Source organism: Cupressus sempervirens, chromosome 6 (assembly GCF_028749045.1).
Source record: "Cupressus sempervirens isolate cs-2001-9-10 chromosome 6, ASM2874904v1, whole genome shotgun sequence".
In the NCBI taxonomy this organism is placed as follows: Eukaryota; Viridiplantae; Streptophyta; class Pinopsida; order Cupressales; family Cupressaceae; genus Cupressus; species Cupressus sempervirens.
Window position 1 is genome coordinate 10,808,111 of NC_143123.1, and position 25,354 is coordinate 10,833,464.

Below are 25,354 nucleotides of genomic sequence, written 5' to 3' on the forward strand. Positions count from 1 at the left end.
CAACAATAACCTCTCGCTTAGAGATTGATCATAGCACAGGTAAACCTGTAGCTCCCACTGGAATGTAAAACTAACTTGGATTCTATTGTTCTATATTATTGCTTCCAGTTTAGAAGACCAATTGAAGTTGAATAGGAGTTCAACTTCTCCCTTGGCACCGCCTTTGTAAACATATTTGTTGGATTGTCATTTGTATGTATCTTTTCTAGCTTTAATTGTCCATCATAAAAAATTGATCAAACGAAATGTATCATAGTTGTATGTGTTTTGTCGTGGATTGTAAAACAAAATTCTTTACAAGATGAATGACACTTTGGCTATCTATATACATACAATTCTCTATCTATGGATGTCCCAACTCTTCCATGAAAAATTGAAGCCATATTATCTCGTTGGGTCCCTCTATAGCAACAACATACTTTACCTCTGTAGTGGATAAAACATTCACGTTTTGTAATCAAGAAATCCAACTCATTGTTGTCCCACAAAGAGTAAATACAAATCTTGTAGTACTCTTGTTGGTATTTATATCCCTTGCCAAATTTGAGTCAACATAGCCTTGTAAATAAGTAATAGAGCTCTCAAAATGTAAACATTTATTGGATGTACCTCTCAAGTATTTGAGAATCCATATCAAATTCCCATGCTTCATCTAGGATGACTCATATACCTGCTAATGACTCCTATAACTTATGCAATATTGGATCTAGTACACACTATGACATACATTAAACTACCTACAATTAATGCATAAGGTGCCTTGCACATTTTATCCTCTTCTAGTATCTTTGGACACATCTCCTTTGTCAATTTCAAATAACTAGGCAAAGGTGTGACAACAACTTTACCATTCTCCATATGGAAACACTGCAACACCTTCTCAATATAATTTGCTTGAGATAATGCCAATTTTCTATTTTTCCTATCTTTGCAAATCTTCATACCAAGGATTTGTTTTGCTGCTCTCAAATCTTTCATAGAAAATGAATGTGTTAACTGTTGCTTTAATCCCATGATGTGATCCATGTTAGACCCAACTAAAAGTATATCATCAACATATAAACATAAAATAATGTAGTTGTCACCATCCAACCTCTAAAAATATACTCAATGATTTGAATGACAGCGAGTGTATCCATTCTCATTCATAAAACTATCAAATTTGAGATCCCATTGCCAAGGTGTTTGCTTCAAGCCATATAAACTTTTCTTCAAATTACACACTAAATATTCCTTACCTTTGATCTCAAATTCTTGTGGCTATTCTATATATATTTGTTCATTCAAATCACCATAAAGAAAAGTTGTTTTAACATCAAGTTGCACCAAATGCAAATCTTCAATAACTACAGTATTTAGAGCAATGCGAATAAAAATCATTTTAACAATTGGAAAAATATCTCATCAAAATCAATGCCTTTTTTTTGTGCAAATCCTTTTACAAGTAATCTAGCTTTAAATCTTTTATTACCTTTATCCTCTTCTTTTAGCCTGTAAACATATTGGCTAAATATTTTGTAAGTCACTAAAACTACAACTTACAAAATAGTGATTTTAGGCAACGGTATAGTGAGATAAATCTCTCGTTTCAGCAATAGTGGAGACTCCCTTCTTACTATAGGTGGCTCCAATAGGATCTTAATTGAAATCACACAAGGGGTGGTTCTCTCAATCTTTTCCTCTTTTTCCATGAAAGATGCATAAGTAACAACTTACAATTATACAAAAATCTCCTATTACTACAATAATATTGGTGGCTTGGTGGTGGACGTAAGGACAAGTCCTAAGACAACAATTTACTAATGATGACTTGGGTGAATTAACAACCAAAATTCAAATCCTTTGATGATTACTTCAAGCAATGATTTAGTAACAAAGAAACTAAGTAAGACAGGATAGTATAGCTTGAAATCTATTACAGAACTTCTTATAAACTAACAAACTACAACCACTTTAAGATTCATTCTTTAATCAAGAACTTAGCTAAATTGCTCTACATATTTGTATAACAAGCTATAAGCTAAAACAAGGATGAACCAATCAATGCAACATAAGAATACACCAATTAACTCTAAGAATCACAACACCAAGTTTGATAACTCTTGGTTCCTTTTATTCAATGTAGAAAGTTTGCACCAAGAAACACAAAGTTTTCAAGGCACAAGAAATTCCAGCATAGTCTTTCTTACACAAAGCCAAAGATGATTATTTACAATGAGCTCTCTCCTTTATATGGGAAACTAGGAGATAGAAAAGTGGAGGGAAAAGGGGAAATCCTCAACCATCTTGACTTATTCTCTAACAAACTTATACCTAACTAATTTGACTTCTTCAAAATTGCATGCCTAATGCAGGTGCGACTTGATTACATGTTACAACTTTGCACGTGATACTAGTGCATGCAATTACATATTGCTTTTCCATTACATGTAATATGTCAATTACAAATGCATGATCCTTTTTCTGTCTTCTTGCTACTATAGGATGCTCAATGGTTGACGTGCTCAGGTTTGGTGGAAGCTCTTGATTTGGAACATGAACTTGCATTCTTACTTGATCTGTAGTATAATGGTGGTTGTCTCTTGAAAAACACATTTGTTTCTTTTCATCTCCATCTTGAAAACATTTTATGCATCCAATCATTCTCTTATCTCATTGTAGACTCCATTATGTAATCATTCTTTCTTTGCATGTTGTTATTGAGTTTCCAAAAAAAAACATAATATGTTCTTTCAAGCATAGATGGGTCCATTGCTCGCTTTTGAAGTACAAGTATGGATTTGGGGATTTTGACATATTGAGTATGGCTGGAAACTTTTGGAACAACGAATGGATATATTCGTTTAAGCTCAAAATATATGTTTATATGGTGAAAAAACCCAAACATGGGCTTTTGGTTGTCAAAAGCACATGTGCACAACAAGCTTTATGCGTGGAAAATGCATGGAAATAAATCGAAATATTTTTGTTTATGATGAGACTTTGAATTTCGTCATAAGCAAATGTGTTTGTGCATGAAATGATTCACTATTATGGGTTTTTGAAAAACATCACAATGGTATGCAAGATGTGAAAGGAGCATATGTGAGCATGGAAACGAGGCTTTTTTGCAAGAAAAGCATGTGGTGAGTGTGTTTTTTTATGAGAGTTATTTTTAAGAACAGTTTTTTCAATCTCGATTGCGTGCAAGCAATACAAAGTGCTTGCATATGCAACTTGAAGAATGTAGATGGAAAATAGGAGCACATCATATATACATGCGAATCTAAAAATCGAAATGAAGAGACTTGCATAAACAAGACAAAAAAATATATACAAGAAAAACTTTATGGAAAAAAAAAAAAAGGAATCATACTTTTCCTCAAGAGGCAAGAGAAGAAATTTTTTTTAAACCCTTGTGAAAAATCTGAAAATGCAATCAAAGAGATTTTTTGGGTTTAGAAAGATTGTAAAATGAAGTGTTAAATAGACTTCGAATCTTGGCTCAATCCTTGTAGAAGAGATGAGTCAAAATTCGTAGCTTGCCAAGTGTCGGAAGTTAGAGCAAAATATTGCATCATTTTAGCAACCGTTTTGACCAAGCAATGTGCGATATGCAAAGAATTTGGCAAATGGCGTCCAAAGCACATCAACGAATTTAAAAGACTTGAATGTACGCTTGGAAGGATAGGAAATGATTTCAAACTTAGTTTGATCCAAACAATTGCTATTTTGATGGTGCAAATCGCTCAATACTAGCACGTTATTGAACAAAAATGTGCCCTAGATGGGTTGAGAAATGAAGAAAACACACAACAAACTACCTTTTTGAGTAGCCCAATATGTTCTTTGGGTGATTTTAGACCAAAATGACCTATAGATCATAAAAAACGACCAAGTAATGCTTAACATATGAGCATTTGAAGGCTGCAAAACCCGTTTTTGATAAAAACACCCAAGAGAGTTAAGTTTTAAGAGCCAAAAACATGTGTTTTTGGGCCAAAAATCACCACTTTTGGGTCTTTGATAAAAAAAAGTCTTAGATAATGAGTAGAGACACTTTTTGGCTGCACAAACATGTGCTTTTGGACAAAAAATCACCACTTCACTCAAAGCTTTGTATTTTTCATTGAAGATGAACTTTTCAAAGCCAAAGCATGTGCTTTACAATGGCAAAAGCATGTGCTTCAGGCATAAAAATCTCCACTCTTATGCATTTTAACACTAGCATGAGAAATGATGTGTTTTTTGAATTGAAAAGCATGTGTTTTGGAGTTTAAAAATCCCACCATATGCAAAAAGGCATGTAAAACCCCCTCATAAAGAAGTAAAGACATGTTTTTGAGGAAGGGAAACACATGTTTTGGCAATTTCTTGTGTTTTTGGGTTGAAACTCACCACTTATGTGTTTTTCATTCCCAACTCAAGTTAATAAATTTGAAAAACACAATAATGCATGCTTTTGGGTTAAAATTCCCCACCTTTAATGATTTAAATGATTAAATAATGTGTTTTTGTGCTTAAAAGGCCCATTTATATGCATTTAAGACTTTAATTTGTTGACAAAGGTGTTTTAATAAGTGTTTAGCATGTTGATATATGCTTTGAGTGATACAAACCCCACCTTTATGCTTTTGTTAAGTCTCATGTAATTAAATTTAATCAAATGACTATAGTTTTCAATAAAGTAACATGAAAACTAAGTTACTAATTTGGATGCGGATTGGGAAGTATATACAAGACGTGAGATTTTTTTAATTTTTGGATATGGATGTGTTTGGAAATGTATATAAATATATACATATACATACATCCATATATATTTATATATATGCAAAGAATTTAAGAAACTTATAAATACAAGAACTTAGACTTAGATATATACAAACATACATCGTTTGATAGTATCATAATACTTATGATACTTCACCATTGATCAAGATTTAAGATATTTCATATGTCAATATAATAGTTCAAACTTCAAATCAAAGTAACGAGAATCGAAAACGTATTGGAATCGGCACGGCCGAATCGAATCGTGAATCGGGGGTCAATCGCCGATGAATCGGTGATGAATCGGAAAATTTGAAAAACCCTTTAAATGTAGAGATTTTAACAATTTAAGACGTATTTCATGCACCTTTTATTGAATATAACTTAAACACGCTATAACATCATCAAATAGAAGTTAAAACTTAACATACATAAACATGAAACATAAAATCCATCACATACGTAACTATATTATCATTATGTACTAAAATGTAAATTGTAGGCTAGCTGAAGTAAATAAAAATCAAATGATCAAAATGATTCAAATCATAGAATGTATGCAAGATGGAATCATGAAGATCTATAAGACATCAAATCATATATGTATGTATAAATCTAAGATGAAGATCCATGAAAGTTTGAAACGTATGTCTATCAGTGATTCAGTATCACTATCAATATCTATACACTGTAAACAAAATATAAAAACAAGGCTCCAGCTCAAGCCTCTTCTTCTCTCTCACTTTTCCTCTTTCCTTCTCATGCTTAACAAATAGAAGGCCCCTTAACAAATAGAAGGCCCTTTAGGGTTATAACAAAGAGAATAGGTCAAAAAGAAAGTAAAAAAAAGCAATTATTTTTTTAAAATTTACAACTCCATACTTTTTTGGCCACAGGCGATTTCTTGCCGATTTTTTCATCCGATTCATGCGATTTTTTTGATGAATCGCCGATACTGGCGATTCATCCAAAAAAATCGGGTGTGGCGATTTCCGACTCCAAAAAAATCGCCCACCTTGAATCTTATCGCTGAATCACCGATTCACACGATTTTCGAGCGATTCTCGTTACTATGCTTCAAATTAAAACTTCGTAGACACAAATATCCATGTTCTAGACTCCATGCCCAAACTACAAAATCAAAAACAAAGTTCATGATTCAATGTCATTGTTCACTAATCAGAATCATAAGGATTTTCAAAAAATCTGGATCCTCCTCATCTCCATCTGTTGCAAGGTTAATATCATTTGAACCAAGATGTGAAAGGAGCATATGTGAGCATGGAAATGGGGCTTTTTTGCAAGAAAAGCATATGGTGAATGTGTTTTTTACGAGAGTTACTTTTAAGAACAGTTTTTCAATCTTGTTTGCATGTGCAAGCAATACAAAGTGCTTGCATATGCAACTTGAAGAACATAGATGGAAATAGGAGCACATCATATATATACACGCAAATCTAAAAATCGAAATGAAGAGACTTGCATAAACAAGACAAAATATATATACACGAAAAACCTTATGAAAAAAAAGGAGGAATCATAGCTTTTTCTCAAGAGGCAAGAGAAGAAATCATTTTAAACACTAGTGAAAAATCTGAAAATGCAATCAAAGAGATTTTTTGGGTTTAGAAAGATTGCAAGATGAAGTGTTAAATAGACTTCGAATCTTGGCTCAATCCTTGTAGACTCAAAATTCATAGCTTGCCAAGTGTTGGAAGCTAGAGTGAAAAATTGCATCATTTTAGCAACCGTTTTGACCAAGCAATGTGCGATATGCAAAGAATTTGGAAAATGGCGTCCAAAGCATGTCAAATGATTTAAAAGACTTGAATGTACGCTTGGAAGGATAGGAAATGCTTTCAAACCTACTTTAATCCAAACAATTGCTATTTTGATGGTGCAAATCACTCTATGCTGGAACGTTTTTGAGCAAAAATGTGTCCTAGACGTGTTGAGAAATGAAGAAAACACACAACAAACTCCCTTTTTGTGTAGCCCAATGTCTTCTTTGGGTGATTTTAGACCAAAATGACCTATAGATCATAAAAAACAACCAAGTAATGCTTAACATATTAGCATTTGAAGGCAGCAAAACCTGTTTTTGATGAAAAATACCCAAGAGAGTTAAGTTTGAAGAGCCAAAAATCACCACTTTTGGGTCTTTGATAAAAAAGCCTCAGATAATGAGTAAAGACACACTTTTTGGCTGCACAAACATGTGCTTTTGGATAAAAAATCACAACTTTACTCAAAGCTTTGTATTTTTCATTAAAGATGAACTTTTCAAAGCCAAAAGCAGGTGCTTTACAATGGCAAAAGCATGTGCTTTAGGCATAAAAATCTCCACTCATGCATTTTAACACCAACATGAGAAGTGACGTATTTTTTGAATTGAGAAGCATGTGTTTTGGAGTTTAAAAATCCCACCATATGCAAAAAGACATGTAAAAACCCCTCATAAAGAAGTAAAGATGTGTTTTTGAGGAATAAAAACACATGTTTTGGCAATTGCATGTGTTTTTGGGTTGAAATTCCCCACTTATGTGCTTTTTATTCCCAACTCAAGTTAATAAACATATTAATAAACTTTAAAAACACGATAACACATGCTTTTGGGTTTAAATTCCCCACCTTTAATGATTTAAATGATTAAATAACGTGTTTTTGTGCTTAAAAAACCCATTTATATGCACTTAAGACTTTAATTTGTTGACAAAGGTGTTTTAATAAGTATTTAGCATGTTGATATATGCTTATAGTGATACAAACCCCGCCTTTATGCTTTTGTTAAGTCTCATGTAATTAAATTTTGGAGGGTTTTTTAATCGGGACATACTTTTTGCCTTAAAAACCCCACCTTTTCCTTCATAACTTGAGTTAGGAAACTTTGTTTGAGGCCTAAGCTAGCTCGAACTGAGCAAGTTTGCAAGGGCTATTAACATACGACAAAAACAAGGCTGAAAATTATTTACAACAAGAAGGAAAACAAACAAAAGATGTTAACAAAAAATCAAGTGTTTGCAATTAGAGAAGACAAACTATTTTTTGCAATCTTTAGGGATTAAACTTGGTAGTAACTTCTAAAAAGAAATGCATTAACAAAGCTACATGGAGTACAATTTGGGGATAATGAATTTGGCTTATTGACACCTTAGTAATATATTAAAATGAAGAGACTAAACCTATGAATTCATGAGAAAATTGTGTAGGGTTGCCTCAATTTTGTGATCTCAAAATTGAGGACAACAAAACTCAATTATTTTGTAAAGCCCTTTTACTTGTAGACAACTTGAATAAATCTCAATTCTTTTTTTTTCAGCATGTAGTCCATTTCTTCTATCATTGCAAACTCCACTTGCTTTGTATCCACTTGCACAACTTCTATCATATCCTTTTGATTCATCAACGCATGTTAATAAAATAGAGTATAAAGAGGGAGAAAATCTTTCTGGAGGTCTGCTTACTCTTGTTGACTGTCTAACATTAATTGGGTTTTGTGGCATTTGTTGTTGCAGAGCATGAGGAACTACTAGAACATCATCCTTTTGAGTAGCATCGAGTACTACATAATCATTTTTTTTCTTCTCATGTTGCTGCAACAGATCTTTATACAACACTTTCTCATTGAATATGACAATCCTGCTTCTTACAATTTTTATAATTTTCAAAATCCCAAAGTCTAGAGCCAAATTCATCACTGCCATATCCAACAAATATAGATATCTTTTATTCAAGTTCTAGCTTGGTTCTATTTTTAGAATCTACACATTCAAATGCTTCACAATTAAAGGTTCTGAGATAAGAATAACTCACTTTCTTACTTGTCCATGTAATGACCCTCCTCAAATTTGCTCTCAAAAATGCTGATGAAAGCTCAAGGAATTTCATCAAACAATTCACATGCAAGGGACGTATGACTGATATAGTATTTTAGCTGGCTTTAAATGATTCTTTCTTCAATTTGCATCAATGAGAATCTTGTGCTAGAAGACTCCAAATGGACTACACAATGACCTAACATGAGTGTGCTACTAATTTTGACAATATTCAGTGCATATATATGATCTAAGCATGAGAAATGAATACCTACAGCCAACTGGCATTTTTACAAACAGTTGGTATGCAAACTAACTAGCTGATAAATAATGATATTGAATTGCTTAAATGACACGAGCAACTATTATCTTCTTAATTGCAATGAAATTTCTAATACAATGCTCATGAAATATGGCCAAGACTTTTGGCATTTACATGGATTACAAAATGATAATGCTGGTATAATGCACACTTATAGCTGAAACTTATAATGCCCTAAAACCAATACTAACAAGGGAACCTGGTTGTAGATGGCTGTAATAATTTCCTTCAATCCTGCCCCTTCTGCTTTGCTTTTCCGATTTGCTTTTCCGAACTGCTTTTTCGGATCTGCTTTTTGAATTGCTTTTACGGACTGTTTTTTTCAGCCTGCTTTTTCGGTTCCACTTTTTCAGACTGCTTTTGTGGACTGCTTTTTCAGCTTGCTTTTTCGGTTCCGCTTTTTCGGATTGCTTTTTTGTATCTGCTTTGTCAGATTGCTACCATGTTAAATCTCAAGACCATATCTTTCAATGGCGTCAAGATTTCCAGCTTGAAGGGATTTTGTCCTTCAAACTATTGAGACATAATCTCCAAAAAATTTCTCAATTTTTTTGATATTTCCAAGCATACTAAAAAAAAGCTCTTCCATTTCTTTTATAGTGTTCTCACAAGAGCTCAATCCTTCATTTTCTCCATGTGGGATAAAACATCACTCCCTTTATGTAACTTATGTCTCCAATGTGTTATAAAATAAAGGGGACTCTTTTAATTTAAATATTTTCCACAAACTATAGTCTATGCATTAATAAAGTTAAATATTTAAATTTAACTTTATAAAATAGCTTTATCAATGCATAACAAATCTTATCAATGATAAACAAGTCTTCTTGTCGATTTTAAACAATTACCATCGACATATCGCTGCCACTGGATGTCCGACGATATCCAAGATGACTTACTTTAAATAGTAAGTATGCCCAAAGTTGCCTCAAAACCCCTCAGAAATACCTGCAACTGAAACTATCTAGGCCAAATGGCCTCTAAGTCCCTTTAATGTCCTGGTTAGCCTACGGGACCATGGGGAAATAGGCTAATGACAACATCATGCTATGAATGCTAAAAAAGGGGATATTACAGTCCATGTTTCTTCTAGAATGCCACAACCTGAAGGAGTAGAGGGACCTCTATTGATTAAATATACAACAACATTAACAACCTCTACCTCATACTCCTTGCACACTCCACTATTGTCTCGTTCATGCGTTCAACCACTCCATTTTCTTGTGTAGTCTTTGGAATAGTCTTCTACCTACAAATACCTTTAGAGGAAAAATATTCTTTAAAATATATGCTGCAATACTCACTTTAATTATCAAATCAAAGAAATTTTAGTCTTTTACTAGTCTCATTCTCATCTAAACTTTTCCTTTTCTTAGAAGTTTCAAATACATTAGATTTTTGTCTTAGGAAATAAATCCATGCTTTCCTAGTTGCATCATCAATGAATGTAACATAATATAAATATCCACCAAGGAAAGATTCCTGAGATGGTCCCCATACATTTGTATGTCCAAGCTCTAATCTTTCATTTTTCTTTCCCTTCACAGTCTTCACAATACTCACTCTCATTTGTTTTCCATACACACATCTTTCACAAACATTCATATTGACACATTTTAGACCTGCTAAAATTTTCTTTGAATGAAGTAATTTCATACCTTTTTCACTCATGTGCCCAAGTCTATTGTGCCATAGTGATGTTTCAGAATCATCAAGAACTGTTTGACATACTTCCTACTCAATTGCAACAACTATTCCTAAACACTAATTCTTCTCTAAAACAATTAAAGTAGAATGGACAATATAACCTATGCAAATATATAAGGTGCCTACTTTCCCAACTTTTGCTACTACTAACTAACCTTTCAAAACCTTCCATTTTTATCACTAAAAGTGACTGTGCAACCCTCATCACCTAGTTGTCCTTCTGAAATTAAAGTTCTACTCAGCCTTGCAACATATCTTACCTCTTGTAGTAGCCAATGGGTCTTATTCTACAACTCAATCTTAATTCTTCCATTTCCAACAATCTGTAGGGTTGATTGTCTCTCAAATTAAATTTGCCCAAAATCCCCTTGTACATAATCAAGAAAATAACTTTTGTGGTGTAGCTTTAGATTAAGCCCCTAAATCTAAAACCCATGCTAAGGAAAGAAGCAAAACATCGTCTTCGAATTTATTACTTACCACATTTGTCTCCTTGTTTCCTATATGTTTGTCTCCTTCGTTGTTATTTCGGAACCAACAATCTCTCTTCTTATGTCCCAGTTTCCCACAATATCAACAATCTCTTGTTCCTCTTGATTGATACCTCTTTCCCTTTTATTTTCTTTTTGATTTCCCACGATTTCCATAATTGTTTCCTCTCTCATTCGTTTTGCCTCTACTTGGTTCATTCAAGACACTTCCTAATGTAAATCCACGATTTCCATAATTGTTTCTCCACTAGAATAACATCAATAACATCATCAAACTTTAGGGTAGTTACTCAAAGAACACATAATCAAGAGAGCCCTAATTTCTTGATCAAAATTGATATTTATAGAAGATAACTGACTAGTAATTGTATTAAACTCATTTAAATGACCAACAACAGGCCCACCTTCTACCATCTTTATATTAAATTAAACGCTTCATGAGAAATACTCTGTTTGAAACGAAAGGCTTTTCATACAACTTTCATAGGGTTTCCATCAACTCTCCTATTGTCTTTACTTTCTTAATATTAAATGTCACCAATTGTGCCAAGCATAAATGAATACTTCCTAGTGCCTTCTTGTCCAGAATGTCTTATAGTTCTCATCTGACATTTTTACTTCTTTCTTGGATTAAACTATGTTAAGTGACATATTAGTCCTCAACCTTTAGCTTAACTCGTCTGCCATTGCTCCCACTCATCCAAGAGACTTTCTACGTAGAGGATAAATGAAACAATCTTGCTCTATTACCACTAAGTTCCACCCAACATTAAAGCACAATCCTACCCTATGCCTGATTTATGTGCTCAAATGACATGATTCATTAGAAATCCAAGCCTTAACTCAATATGTTTAAGTGGAGGACAAGTCTAAAGGCAAAAAAAAAGATTTATCAACTTTAAAACATCACAATTAGATCCAAAACCAAGGGAAGGGTGAAAGGATAAGGTGTTAGAGCTGATCATGGACATGTAAGTGTAAAAATATGGAAGAATAATCCTAAGAGGGGATCAGAATTCAATCGCCTCTTGGGATACTTAGTCTAAAGAAGGGGTAAAATTACACCCCATAACGCTAGTAAAATCCTAGCTTGTGATTTCCACGATGGATTGGATGAAATTTGAGATGCCTCCTAGATCTCTCAAATCACATAAGGGGGATGAAAACCAAGGAAAGGGCAAATGGTAATGGTGTTTTGGAGAATACAGATGAAATAATGACACAAATTAGAGCAAAAACCTGATTAATTTGGCTTCAAAAAATCTTAAATCGATGGGTTTCAAGTTTCAATCAACAAATTGAGAGTGGATGCGATGAAATGAAGCAAAGAAGCAAGTGGAAATTTGAATTCAAAAACTAATACTGAATTTATCCGAACTAAGGGGAGGAACTCCTCCCCTAGTTAGGGTTTGGCTAATAAGAACCCCCTAATCTCTGCTTAGACTTAATCTCCAACAAAATCAGATCAGTGGGAGATTGGAAAGGAGGCACTTCACACATCACTTCAAGATAAAAACACGTCTTTTCATCTTGAGTGAGGTTGACCTTGATGATTGAACATATGTCTAAATCTAAATGATTTTTATTGGCTAATAAGGGGCAAGTCAACCCAAATCAAGGCATGCCTATTCATCTTTTGAATCGCCTATATAAGAAGGATGGAGGCAATTCTTTTTATCATCAATACTATGCAAGAGCTCTTGGGCAGCAAATTGGCTAAAAGTATCTTACAGTTCCTCTTCAATGTCAATGAATTCACTCTAAGGGCATCAATTTCTCTTTGGCACACTCAAAATGCTTTTGGGGAGAGTTTTGAAGTGAGAACATCACTGATTCTTCCATAAAATCAGACATATAATGTGTTGAAAGGGAAGAAATCTAGGTAATGAATTCATGATAAAAGTGCCTTTTGCCTTTTTATTTTGATGTGAACTCTCGGTTAACTTGATTTGGCAAATGAAAAGATTGTTTTAAAGCAAATATAGATGCGATTGCATTTCATGAAAACCTTAAAATTTCTTTCATTTTGTTTATTTCTTATCATTTTGGGAGTTTGACGAAAATTTCCCTTTGTTTTTCCAAAGGGGAATGTTTGAAATGGAAGAAGCTTAGAGAGCATGGAGATGATGACAAAGCCAATTTCAAGACTTCAAACAAAGAGAGAACAAATGGGTGCTACAAGAACAAGTTCGAGAATTCAAGGCAAGATCAAGATGGAGTTCAAGAAAGCAAAGAGCAAGTAGAAGGAAAAATCTGAATTTACAAGTGAAAGAATTGTCAAAACTTGAATTTCCCCTGGAGATTAGAGTCCACCTTGAAAGGATCCAATAATTTTTTTTATAAGATACACGCGAGGTCGATATCTTGGCAATGAGAAAATTTCCAAGAACGAAGATGAAGAAAACTAGAGAAGATGAAACAATTTGGGAATATTCCATCACTATTGAAATGCTGAGGTGACACCCACTTGCCTTTAACCAATCAAAGGGTTTCAGTTGCACACTCAATTATATTATGCAAGCTATACAAGTTTCCTGTTGACTTTTAAAAGCATTGTAATTTTCTTTTTGGTCTACAGAGTTGTGCTTTAATGTAATTGGGCAATAGTGTGGCAACCCTAATCAGGGTTTGTATTGGGTAAATCTAGGCCCTTGATCATTAATTGATTTTGGACCTTTATTGTAATTGAGCAACTATAAAAGGCCAAGACCTTCTCATTTGTAACTCATTAAGATTACGAGATTAGAGCAGAGTAGAAGACTTGTTGAAATTGTTGCCATAATATTATCAAAGTAATATTTGATTCATTGTTGGTCGTCATGGTGTATCACTTGTGTTGCTTTGAGGTGTTGCACGATTTCTTCAATTCCTCATTTACGATTTGATTAAATGTTTAGTAGAAGCAGAAATAGATGAATAGAAGATATTGTTGAATGGTGATTAATGGCAGAGCTAGTGTTCATTCCTTTTGGTACTTGCTGATTGTAAGTAATAGTGCAAGGTTAGTTTGTGCCTAAATTGCAAGTGTTTGACTTTTATTAGAAATGTTCATTTAGCTTGTGCCTTTGTAGGGTATTTGAATGAATATTGACAATGTGAAAACCATTCTCGCATCTATAGAAGATAGCACCTTCCTATGCCTAGTTCACATGGTGTAGCAAGGATTAGTTAGAGGCTTACCCCCATCATCAACATTATCTTACATTTTTAGAGTCATAAATTCTAAACTTTTATCTCTTTGTAAGTTGTTAAGTTGGAAGTAATTAAAGCAATTGATATCCATCAAATGAATAATCTAAGTTCCTTTTTGATAACCAACATATCCATGGTTACTTGAAGACTCGTCTCCCCCCTAAAAGACATGTCTCGGAGACGGAGATGCATCTCGGAGACTTCTTGTGTCTCTGGAGACCTAAAAATAGGTTGGAGACTTCATTACGAAGTCTCCTAATCTAAAAAGTGAAGTCTCCCATTATTAAATTATTTTATGTATTTTAGCCCTCATTTTAATATTTTTTAATACAAAAATTAAGACCAATGACAATTTAAATGATTTTGAGAGCATGATAGTTGAAGACTTTGAGATGGATGATCACAACCTTGTGGAGTAGATGACAGTACCATCAACATACTAGTAGTAGATAGATTTCTAGTTTGTTTACTGTACTAAGTTTGTTCATTTTTGTTTGCATATTGGCAATTTAGCATCAAAATATACTTTTTTAAAATTTAGAATTTGAATGTGTAATGATAATCTCAGCGATTATCAATCTGATATGATCATGATCATATGCAATATTTGGGAAACAAGTATCACTATGATGTGAGTTTTGAAATATTTGACTCTATATTAATGTGACATTACTATTATTATTTACCTTAGTCTTTTGGTTTTACAGTATTACTGTTTTGTATTTAGTATTAGACTCTTTAAACTATTAAAAATAATTTGCTGTCTCCAAGTACCCCCGTCTCCTATTTTTCAAAAATTGTCGTATTGGTACCAGTACCCATACCAAAGACCTCCAAGTCTCCCTGTCTCTTGGTGGCCTTGAACATATCACATCATTATAACCAGCATACTGCAGTCTTAGCATAAGAAGTATCTCTATTCAAGAGAGGATTGGATATTTGATGTTTTACCTTGAAACCTTTAGTATTTGATTTTGTATGTTGTAGAGGAACAAAACTCACATCAAGAAAGCCCACATACCAATTATCCATAGGAAGTTTGGTATTCTAGAAGAAGTAAGACCCTCCCCTAAAGACAACATTTCTATATAATTAATTAGCGAAAATGGTGAATTGGGCCCACTTCAAGCATACCCAAATTTCTTTTAGAGGGAAGATTCTTTTGTTTTCTTTTGGAAAGAGAAGAATGCCATTATATTTTCTTATAGCTCTATTGACAATTGTGTTTCAATTTTTTACCTGAAGCTTTTTATGTGTAACAATGTTATGCTTCAGATCAAGGTCCAACCTAACAAAGTGGCTTTTGAAGTTGGCCCATCTCGAGAAGCTTCTTGATCGCTAGGGTAATGCCGTGCACTTCGGCTAGGTTCCCATTAAATAACTCTACTTCGCATGGTTGGTCCCACCTCGTAGTCATCCGTGTGGCTGAAGTTCTTTAGCTGTTTTCTTTCTTTTTGGGCATTGTCCATGTGACTTTGAGGAGTGACCTCACGTCCTATCTTTTTTTTTGTGAATGTGTATATAATTATAAATTATTAGAAATTGACACACATATTCATCATTCAAGATGGTGATGACATCTTCCTCAACACCAGGATTTAGTTCATGTTCCCTTTTAGTTTTTGAATTCTCTCAAGCCATGAAGTACAGATCCTGTCACCATGTAACTGAACATGAGTGAGCCAGAGTGGGTGACCGGAAGGGCGAATCCCCCCCACATGAAATCATAGAATAAATCCAGAGAAAAAGAGGCTCTAAAAAACCAGAAAGCTCAATGCAAACACAATAGAATCAGAGCAAACTACAAATGCTAGTAGAACTCATTTTACCTTCTACAGACTTCGAAATAAATTCATAAATGCTTTCTTTATTCCATAGTAGGAAAAATTATATTTAGTTCTTTATAGTCAAGTATTTTCACTTTGGTTTTGAAACATGTCAAGAGTTTTTAAATTTTAGATTCTCATCTTGCAGTGATGTCATTCATTGTTTATTGATATAGTTTGATGCTTCTTTCAGGCTTTGGAGCTCCTCCACATTTGTACTTGCTATTATAACTTGATGTTGACCTGTTGATCACTTGTTGATATTAACGAACTGTTTTGTTCTTGTTTAATATGTGAGGATGAATAGTGCCTCAAACCGTGTGTTTCTCACACATTTGGTAACTTTCAGGGAGCAGCGACAGGTATATTCCTGGCATGGAAACTGTAATTGTCACTACTAGTGGTTACAGAGGGGAAGAAAAAGCCAACCTCATTGAATTAATTATTAAAACTGGTGCAACATACACTGGTAGCCTCACTAAGAGCAACACACATGTGGTATGATGTTGATTTTTGCAAGCAAACATAGATCTCTGGATTAAATTTTTCTACTAGAAATTGTTGGATTTTCTTAAGTTCTAGGACATCTATGGAGATTTTTGAACTTGTTACATATGTCAAAACTTTTCCATGCAAACAAACTTTGTTTTACAGGTTTGCAGGAAATTTCAAGGGCCCAGATTTGAACTGGCAAAAAAACTCAGGCTAACCATAGTTAACCATAGATGGTTTGAAGAATGTTTACAGGCAGGAAGGCATCTGAGTGAGAATCCTTACATCATGTGCTGGTAAATATGATATTTTAAAATTCTAGGTTAAATTATTTTATCTTAAAGTGAGAGCATCCACGGTCTACATTCTATGAGCAAATTAAAGTTTGAAATTTCCTGTTTTTGCATCATTGCTACAATCCAAAATGTTAACATGTGTCATTTCTAATCTTCATAGCATATCCATATTTTTATTGTTGATTTGTTCTATCCCTGATTCCAGGTTGAAGGTTTCTTATTTGTGTACTGTGAAATCTGGGAATTTGGTCTTTGAATCTACTTATAGAGGATATACTCTGTTCTGATGAAATACTTTGTCTTTACTCTTATGCTTTTTCTAACAGTTGAAAACTTGAATCCTGTCTACGTTGCATCCCCCTTCTGTGGGTGTGAGTACCATACTTTATGGTTTCAAACATGGAGAAGCCCTTCTGCACTTTCTAAAGCTCTCTGTCACTTTGTAGCTGTCAAATTATATATCCTCAATGAATAAGGAAGTTTTATTCAGCTAGAAAATTTAATGCGAGTCTTGCTTGGGCTTGCAACCTTGGCTTTTTGAGTGGGGTTAAGTGATGAAAGTTCTGTAGACCACAGGACAAGAAGGAATCTTGTAAATAATTCTTTAAATCTATAAAAGTAAATATTTAGTAAATTGAAGAGTTTTCCGACAACGTGAAACATTCTAATCTATAGGAGTCAGGTTTAACAGCCAAAATATGGTTAAATTTCAGAAATACTCAGTGAAATATTGAGAGTGTTGCTCATTGAGATGTTATCTTTCTTTTCTGTTTGTGGATCATCTTTAACTTGTTTTTGTCATGTGTTTGGCTTGAAGGAATATTCACAGAAAGAATGGTGCTTGCTTATGTTTCTGAATAGAAACATCAATGTCATCTGATTTTAATTAGCTAATCCACATGTTTCAAGACCAAACATTCATGGTCTCTGATCTAAGATACTTACTCGTAACAACGGAACTTTGTGCAAACAAAATGTTAATTTCACTAGTTCATGTTGTAATATTCATATAAATTATTAGATTTGCTTACCCATTTCTTAACTTCATTTAAGTAAGATTCAGGTGGACTATCATGTTAAAAAGATGATTTTCACTTTATTTTATGAGGGATTCAAAATTTGAAAACTTTGGATAAATTGCAGTGGTCAAGAGGTAGGGCGTTTATCATGGAAACCTCCTGTACTTGCAGAAGTGACTAGACAAAAAAGACCTTTGTCTGATGACAAGGCATTTGTAAAATCTGATTCTTCAACATCAATTCTCTACAGGGAATCTCCATTAAAAGTTCAAGGAAACTGCTTTAAGAGTCCCAAAGTTGCAGCAAGATCATCACATAATAATAATGAAGAGGTATATTTTTTTCCATAGAGTTTTGAATATGCGCTATGAACAATACTAGTATATGATTGAAGGCCAAAGCTTTGATATTTGAATTTTTTCTGGGTATTATAACGCAGAATAATAGGACTATCTCGACAAGAAGAGATAATCAAGTTCATCATAAACAGGTAAGTACTTGACTTGATGCACATGAGAAACCTTTTCAATGTGTTTTTTGGAGGGACCACAGAGATTGAACACTGAACTGACAGTTTTCTTTGGTGATTGTTTCTGTAACTAGCGGTTACAGGACTTGACCAGCAAATTGCATAATCAGAAGTCTCAAACTGACGACAGCAATTGTTCAACTTCAAAGCAAAATATGGAGAAACAACGAAGAAAAACACGTCGTCTAGTGAAAAAATCAGACTATGGTAGCATTTTGAATTATATCACACCTTTTCCGGATGACACAGGAGAACCAATTGGTGCTTGTAATATTGTTGAGGATAAGGAAAATAGTGGTTTGAAGAAATTACAGAGTGTATCTGAATCAGGTCATGGGTTTTCCTCTCCAAAAGTTGGTATTGAAGTTATCCACTGTACATCTACAGGAAGTAGGAAAAAATCAATTAAGAGGCAGACTTATGAATCTACTGTTGACACAGATATAGATATCGAACACGTTGGGAAACCTTTGTTTCCAAGCCCTTCATCAGATCATAATTTTTCTTACGTGGTAGCATGTCCAATCTGTTTGACTGAGGCCAGTGAATCAAGGGGAATTCTGCCATGTGGACATCATTTCTGCTTAGATTGCATCATCAAATGGGCTAAAGTAGAGGTAAGCCATATTATTGGCCATCCTATGTTTTAAGCCATACTCTCATTGTGATGATTATATTTTTGAGGCTGCCTCTCTATGTACTGGTTGCTTAGTTAACTTTTCCTCATGGAGATGAGCCTTTAGTTTGAAACTCTTTAGCTAAGGGTCAAGGGCTATGGAGTATCCATTCCACACGGTCCTGGCTTCATTATTTTTACATGGCAGAGCATTGCACTCAGCAAGACTTGTTCTCTAGTGGGCTCATCGAGAACCCTTCAACCTCACCATTTGACCTAGGGCCAATTGATAGTTAAATTTTGATCCACAATCTTTTTCATGTTTGCTTGTTGGACGTGTTACAAACTTATCATACTTCATAATATATTTCAATTGATCAAAATTCTTTTTATAAAAACAGAATATACAGTAAAGAGTAAATTTCTAAGCTCATTTTATGTCTTGGTTGTTTTACAGGTCTCCCAGAAAAAGAAACCCCGTTGCCCCGTATGTAAGGAAATCTTTGAATTTATTTTTAAGAACCACGCCGATTGTGATGATCAGAAAACCTATTCTCAGACTCTCCCAGAGTTTACACATAATAATATATATATAGTTGGTGAGAATGGTCTGGAAGAGAATCTGCAACTCCCAAGGGTAAATTTTCTCCTTAGTTCAGTAGTCAAATGCTGCTAAACAATTAATCTTTCAGTCAAATGGTAAGAATTAACTATAGATGTGTTGTTTGCATTTAGGAGAATTTACATTGCAATATATGTGGGAGTGGGGATACAGAGGAACTTCTTCTGAAATGCCATCGTTGTTCAAGGAGAGCTGCACATACATTTTGTCTGGATCCACCTTTGCCTCCAGTTTCTGATGTGCCATGGACATGTGCTCTTTGTATTTCCGGAAGAAGGCTGGTTTATGAATTTTCTTAGATACAGCAGTTCAAGAAATAATTCTACTTATCCCTATATTAATATATGATATATGATACTATCTAGATATTATATCACAGTCTTGTTACTCAAGGAAAACAGTAGAAGATCCGGCAATGAGAACAGCATGGCGATTGCTTGGTGATGCTATTCTTAGGGCAGTTTGACTGCTCAATCTCATCATTAAAATCATTCATTTTATTTCATTGTTAATTCTATGTAGGATATAATCTTTAAAGACACGTGCCATGCCTATAGTACTTAACGCAATGTCAATGAAGCAGATATTGATGAAAGTTCAAAAGCTTGAAGTTGTGGAGGAATGTCTTTTTCACACAAGTCGATTTGCCTTGGCATGCTTGACGTATTAAAAGTAACGATTTTTTCTCATTTTATTGCAAGAAACTGTATGACACGTGTTTGTAATTTTATATTTGAAAGCGTAAAAAATCAGAGCTATCGAAAATTCGAAAGGGAATTATTTAAGAAACTGTAGACACGTGTTTGTAATTATATATTTGAAAACATAAACAATCAGAGCTATATAAAATTCGAAAGGAAATTATTTAAAATTCTAATAATTTTTAGAATTTTTTTAAAACAAAGAAAGCATATATGTAAATTCCTAAAATACATTTCTATTATATTTTTATGCTATTTATTTCAGGATTATTGAGTATACTTAAAGTAAAATTGTATCAATTCAAGAAAAGATTAAAGAAAAGATTTAAGAAGTTAACTAAAGATGATTAAATCTTATAAAATTTTGATTTATTTATAATTTGTCTTGCTTACCATAAATCTGTATATATTTGTAACTGATTTGCATTATTAGAAGAATTCGCATCTATTTACAAATAATTTGTAAACTAGAATGAATATTCCATATTATAGCTTTTCAATAATAGATTTGAGATGAAATTTGATAGATTTTAATCAAGGCTAAGGTTCAGTAACCTTCTTGTCAATTATCTTCAATACAAATACTATCTAGGCTTCTCTGGAATACAAGCAAAAAAATGTTTTGTGCTCTTATCCTTGTATTATGTGTTAATTTTGTAGCTTTAGTTGGATTCAATTGACATAGAGATATTTCTTCTTTGGTTTTTGGTTAGTCATCAATTAGACAAATCCTCATATATATATATATATATATATATATATATATATGATTTATATAACAATCACATCTGTATTTGGGAGACGTTTCTTGTTTTTAGGAGGTAGTTCCTATTGTTTAGGAGGTATGATCTTGCCCAGGGTTGGGTCTCCATGAGATTACTCTTTGGGTTCAGTTTCAGAGGGATAGGGCTTGTTTCCTAAATTTTAGGAGCATCCCTAGATTTTAGGGATGAGATTGCCAGTGGATCTTTGATTTCCAACTTCAATCACAGAAAGGTGACAGGATGATTTTATGGTTTGTGATGTTAGTTGGGCATTTTGTGGCTATTTGGGTCATATTTTTAATATTTCCTAAGTTAGCGTTTAATAATTAAATAAGGCTAAGTCATAGCCATTTTGGAGTAATAAGAGGTTTTTGGCCTCATTTGGATTGCTTATCCCTTGGTGTAATAGCTCGTTGGAAAGGTCTTGAACTTTTCTAAATATTTCTCTTTTGACTCAGAGCATTTCGGTGAACAAATTTCTTTCTATTGGGAAAAATGTCATTTTTTGGATACTTGACCATTTTAAAAATAAGAAATATATTATTTCATAACCCAACGCCACATGGAGACACTTTTAGGGTTTGAGCTAAGTTTGGTGGGTTATAAGGAGATGAAGACAAAGTTTGAAGGTATTATTGACATATTACATTTTGGATTTGAGTTTTTGGCTCTGATTGAGCTTTTAGCATTTGGGACGCCAAACCCTCTTGCTTTGCCTGTTTGGGACGTAGCCCCCAAAACAGTGGTTTGGATTGTTAGCAGTCAGAAGCATCTTGGAGATTATGCATTGTTTCTTCAGGGGAATGTAGTATTGAGTTAGAGTTTTACTTGGGGTTTGGACATTTTATCCACGTGTGGATACTTTGCAGTTGTATGGCCGTGCCTGGCAGCCATATTCTTTCCCACGTGCAGCACTTGAAGAGCTAGAATTTGGCCGTAACTTCTTTCTGGGCTCATATTTCTCATTTATGCCTTCAGGTTGGCTTTGACCTTGGTTGTATTCATTTGGATATGATTATAAATCTTCATCTGGTTACTTATTAGGCATATATTCAGAAAAATCTGCTTGAAGCAACTTTGTTTTAAATATATTCGGAATATATTTTCAGAATTGGTTCATGTTATTGTACTTCTGTTATTACTTATTGAAAATCACAAAAAATACAAAACAATCAAACCCTTTTGCAACTTATGTCTAGCTCTGCAAGAAAATTTTAATAAACAGGGAAAACAAATTTAAAAATATAAATTTACAGCAAATTAGCAGAAGAGATCCATCAGGAATCTTTCAGGAACACACAGAAATAATCAGAAGTGTTATTACATTTCTAGAGATCCTTTTCTTAATATGGTATCAGAAAGGCTACATAAGAAAGTGATTAAAACAGGATAGATGGATTCAAATTTCAAGAGACTTAGCAGATAATAACCAAACTAATGATATAATAACCAGACTAAGTGAATCATTAATAGTGCTGCTGTGAAAGGCAGTTGGAAGGCAGGCTCCTATTTGCCGGTATGCCTCAAACTACATACTTTGTGCAATTTTCATTCAACACATATACTATTAGATAAACACTCTATTTATGAAGGCTATGTATTTTTTATGAACAAATGTGAGGCGAGAGGAAATAACAAAATCGTATACAAACTTATGGTAGCCTTGCCACTTAATAGATACAACATTTTAGTTTGAAAAGGTATCCAAGCTTGTCTCAAACAAGCAAAGGCATAATTAGTTGTCTCTAAGGTTCATAGTTGATAAGCTTAATTCATTCTAGCCGAAAGGTTCCATTTGTCTACTGGCAACGAAAGTTATTTTGGTTATCAGTGTGCATCTTACATCGTTGAAGCTTGTTGGTGAGGTGGAGCAAGCACATTTGATTCTAGACTGAAATTCATATTACTCCGTCGACACTTATCATTTGGGAGCAAGATGGATCCATGGTCTAGGTTGGATTTTTTTGTTAAAATGGTGGTTTTTGTGCACAGATTAATAAACCTTAGAAACAATGCCACCATTAACTTGAAGGACTTCGAGATCAAAGAAGCTTAGTTTTCTTCCCAATCATTTGGGAAGAATGTTAGATGTACAAGAGATGTTATACACAAAATGTACTGCATTCTGTTGCCCCAACTTTACAAATAGAGGATAATAGATTCTCATTCTCTACCCTATTTTGACTGTACAAGTGATCATTCCTCAATAATGTTGCGAAATAATTGCAGTTTACCTTTTTCAGATGTCAGCAGTGGGAAAATTCTACCATCACTTGAATGCTAGGATGAATGTTTAAGGTTATGAAATCTTAGATTGGTGCAAAGACCTATAATGCAAAAATCAATTGGTTTAGGTGAAGTTTGGAAGCTTAAATTCCATCCTTCTATCGACTATTGAAAACTTGGTTATGGCTGCATGTATGTACAACGAGTTTGCAGTTGTTACACTTGTAAATGATGGTATGAAAATTGTTGAATAAGAACAACGTGCATGCCACCGATTGACGGGATAGGAATTTCGAAAAGAGAGTGATCACTAAGCAGGTAACGGCACAGTGGGACCAGGACATCACACTGGAGCATCACAGTGGGACCAGGCAACAGACACAATATCAGACAGGCTCAGATTCTAGACAGGCTTGTTTCCAAGGGAAAAACAATGACTGGGCCCAGCCCACAGCAAGATAGGGGTAGGCTTTTAAGCTATGGGTTTCAAGGTGCACTTTTCGACTTTTTCTGTTTTATATATTTGCTCTTGTTAGTTTTGTTTCGTCCTTTTTTCCTTTGATCAATGGAAAAACAAATTGTGGATACACAAACAATGGGAAAACGAACGGTGGATATGCAAGCTATGAGAAAACAAACCATATCATTGGTAAAAAATGGTCAAGAAATTCTGGTGCACTTTGAAACTAACCATTTAGGTCAAGTCAAAATGGCATCACTCGGCAAGACAGGGAAATATATTTGGGTCAACGTTAAATAGTTCAAGGGCATTTTAAAACGTAGACTTGCTTGCTTGAAAGGGTCACATGAAAAGCAGAAACACAGGTAGAGATTACATAAACTAGAGAAGAAACAAAAAGATGTTGTCAAAATGTACCCTCCTCCACACTTAGATGGTGACAGTCATTTGTGTGGTAGCAGCAACTTTGTTGATTCTGTCACTTACAACCCTACCTCCACACCTCTCGCTTGGTGCCTAGATCTTTATGTGCAAGAACTATTGAGGGCCAAGAGGACGTTGGAACTCCTAGAGGCTAAGGAACAAGAAAGTTATCGTAATATGCAGGTGTTAATTGCAGCAAATAAAACTCTTGCAAATAATAACAACATTTTAAAAGCTCAAATCTCAACGCTGCAAGAAACACTTTTAGCAGGGAAGCTTGAATGGCAGAACATGAAGGATGAATGGAAAAACTTGAATGCTACATTGGAAACAAACAAGGTCACAACAAATACCGAGTCATCTCATTATAAGGAGAGACCGATTCTTCACACTAATTCGTTGGGAAAGGCAGGGGTTGAAGAGGAGAGGAGAAGTTTTTCAGAAATCACCAAAACTTGGGACAAAAACAAAAAACACCTTTATATGGCAAGAGAAGAGGCAAAGATTCGTGTGAACACACAAGACAGAGAGGTCAAGGAAAGGCAGTGTAGGGCATCCAATATAATTATCAAAGGGATAAAAGATTATGGGGAAGGCGAACACACCCTCGACTTAACGAGGGATTTCCTACAAGATGTGTTGTTGTGGCAAGGACAAATCTGTCAAGCTTGGAGGGTTGGCAAACCACACGCTGAGAGAAATAGGCCAATCAAGGTAGTCATGCCCAACATTAGCGACAAACAAAATCTACTTAACAAAAAATAGCTCTTGAGGGGTTCTCGCTTCGTTATAGAGGAGGATTTAACCATGAGACAGCAAGTAGAAAGAAGAATGGAAATGGAAAAAATTAGAACAACTAGAAATGAAGGCAAAAGAGCTTGGATGTTCAAGGGAAAAGCAATTATTGCTCATTTTGGCCACTGCTCCAATGAAGGGCAGCAAGAAGGCAACAAAGGTGTGACAACAAACACATTAGCATGCAACGATACAACAAGATCAGCAATCACGCTTAGCGATAATAACTCAACTTTGAGTCTTTCACATCAAAACAAATAGCAATCAAGCTTAACCCAGGCGTCCTTAAGTTTAGTTTGTTGGAAT

General features: G+C 34.2%; 1 protein-coding gene across 5 annotated transcripts in view; it reads left to right on the forward strand.

Annotated features, from left to right (window-relative positions):
* LOC149550759 (uncharacterized) overlaps positions 1-20,301 on the forward strand; it is a 44,981-nt gene extending 24,680 nt beyond the window's left edge. For 3 of the 5 annotated variants that reach the window (XM_089786312.1, XM_089786314.1, XM_089786316.1), the window contains 7 exons: positions 16,455-16,603; positions 16,760-16,893; positions 18,037-18,244; positions 18,352-18,402; positions 18,516-19,058; positions 19,515-19,694; positions 19,793-20,301. In XM_089786312.1, coding sequence (XP_089642438.1) covers positions 16,455-16,603; positions 16,760-16,893; positions 18,037-18,244; positions 18,352-18,402; positions 18,516-19,058; positions 19,515-19,694; positions 19,793-19,978 — 1,451 coding nt within the window. In that variant the 3' untranslated portion in view covers positions 19,979-20,301. The remainder of the gene's footprint in view (positions 1-16,454; positions 16,604-16,759; positions 16,894-18,036; positions 18,245-18,351; positions 18,403-18,515; positions 19,059-19,514; positions 19,695-19,792) is intronic. The other 2 variants (XM_089786313.1, XM_089786317.1) reach the window with 2 other exon arrangements.
* Positions 20,302-25,354: the final 5,053 nt, after the last annotated feature.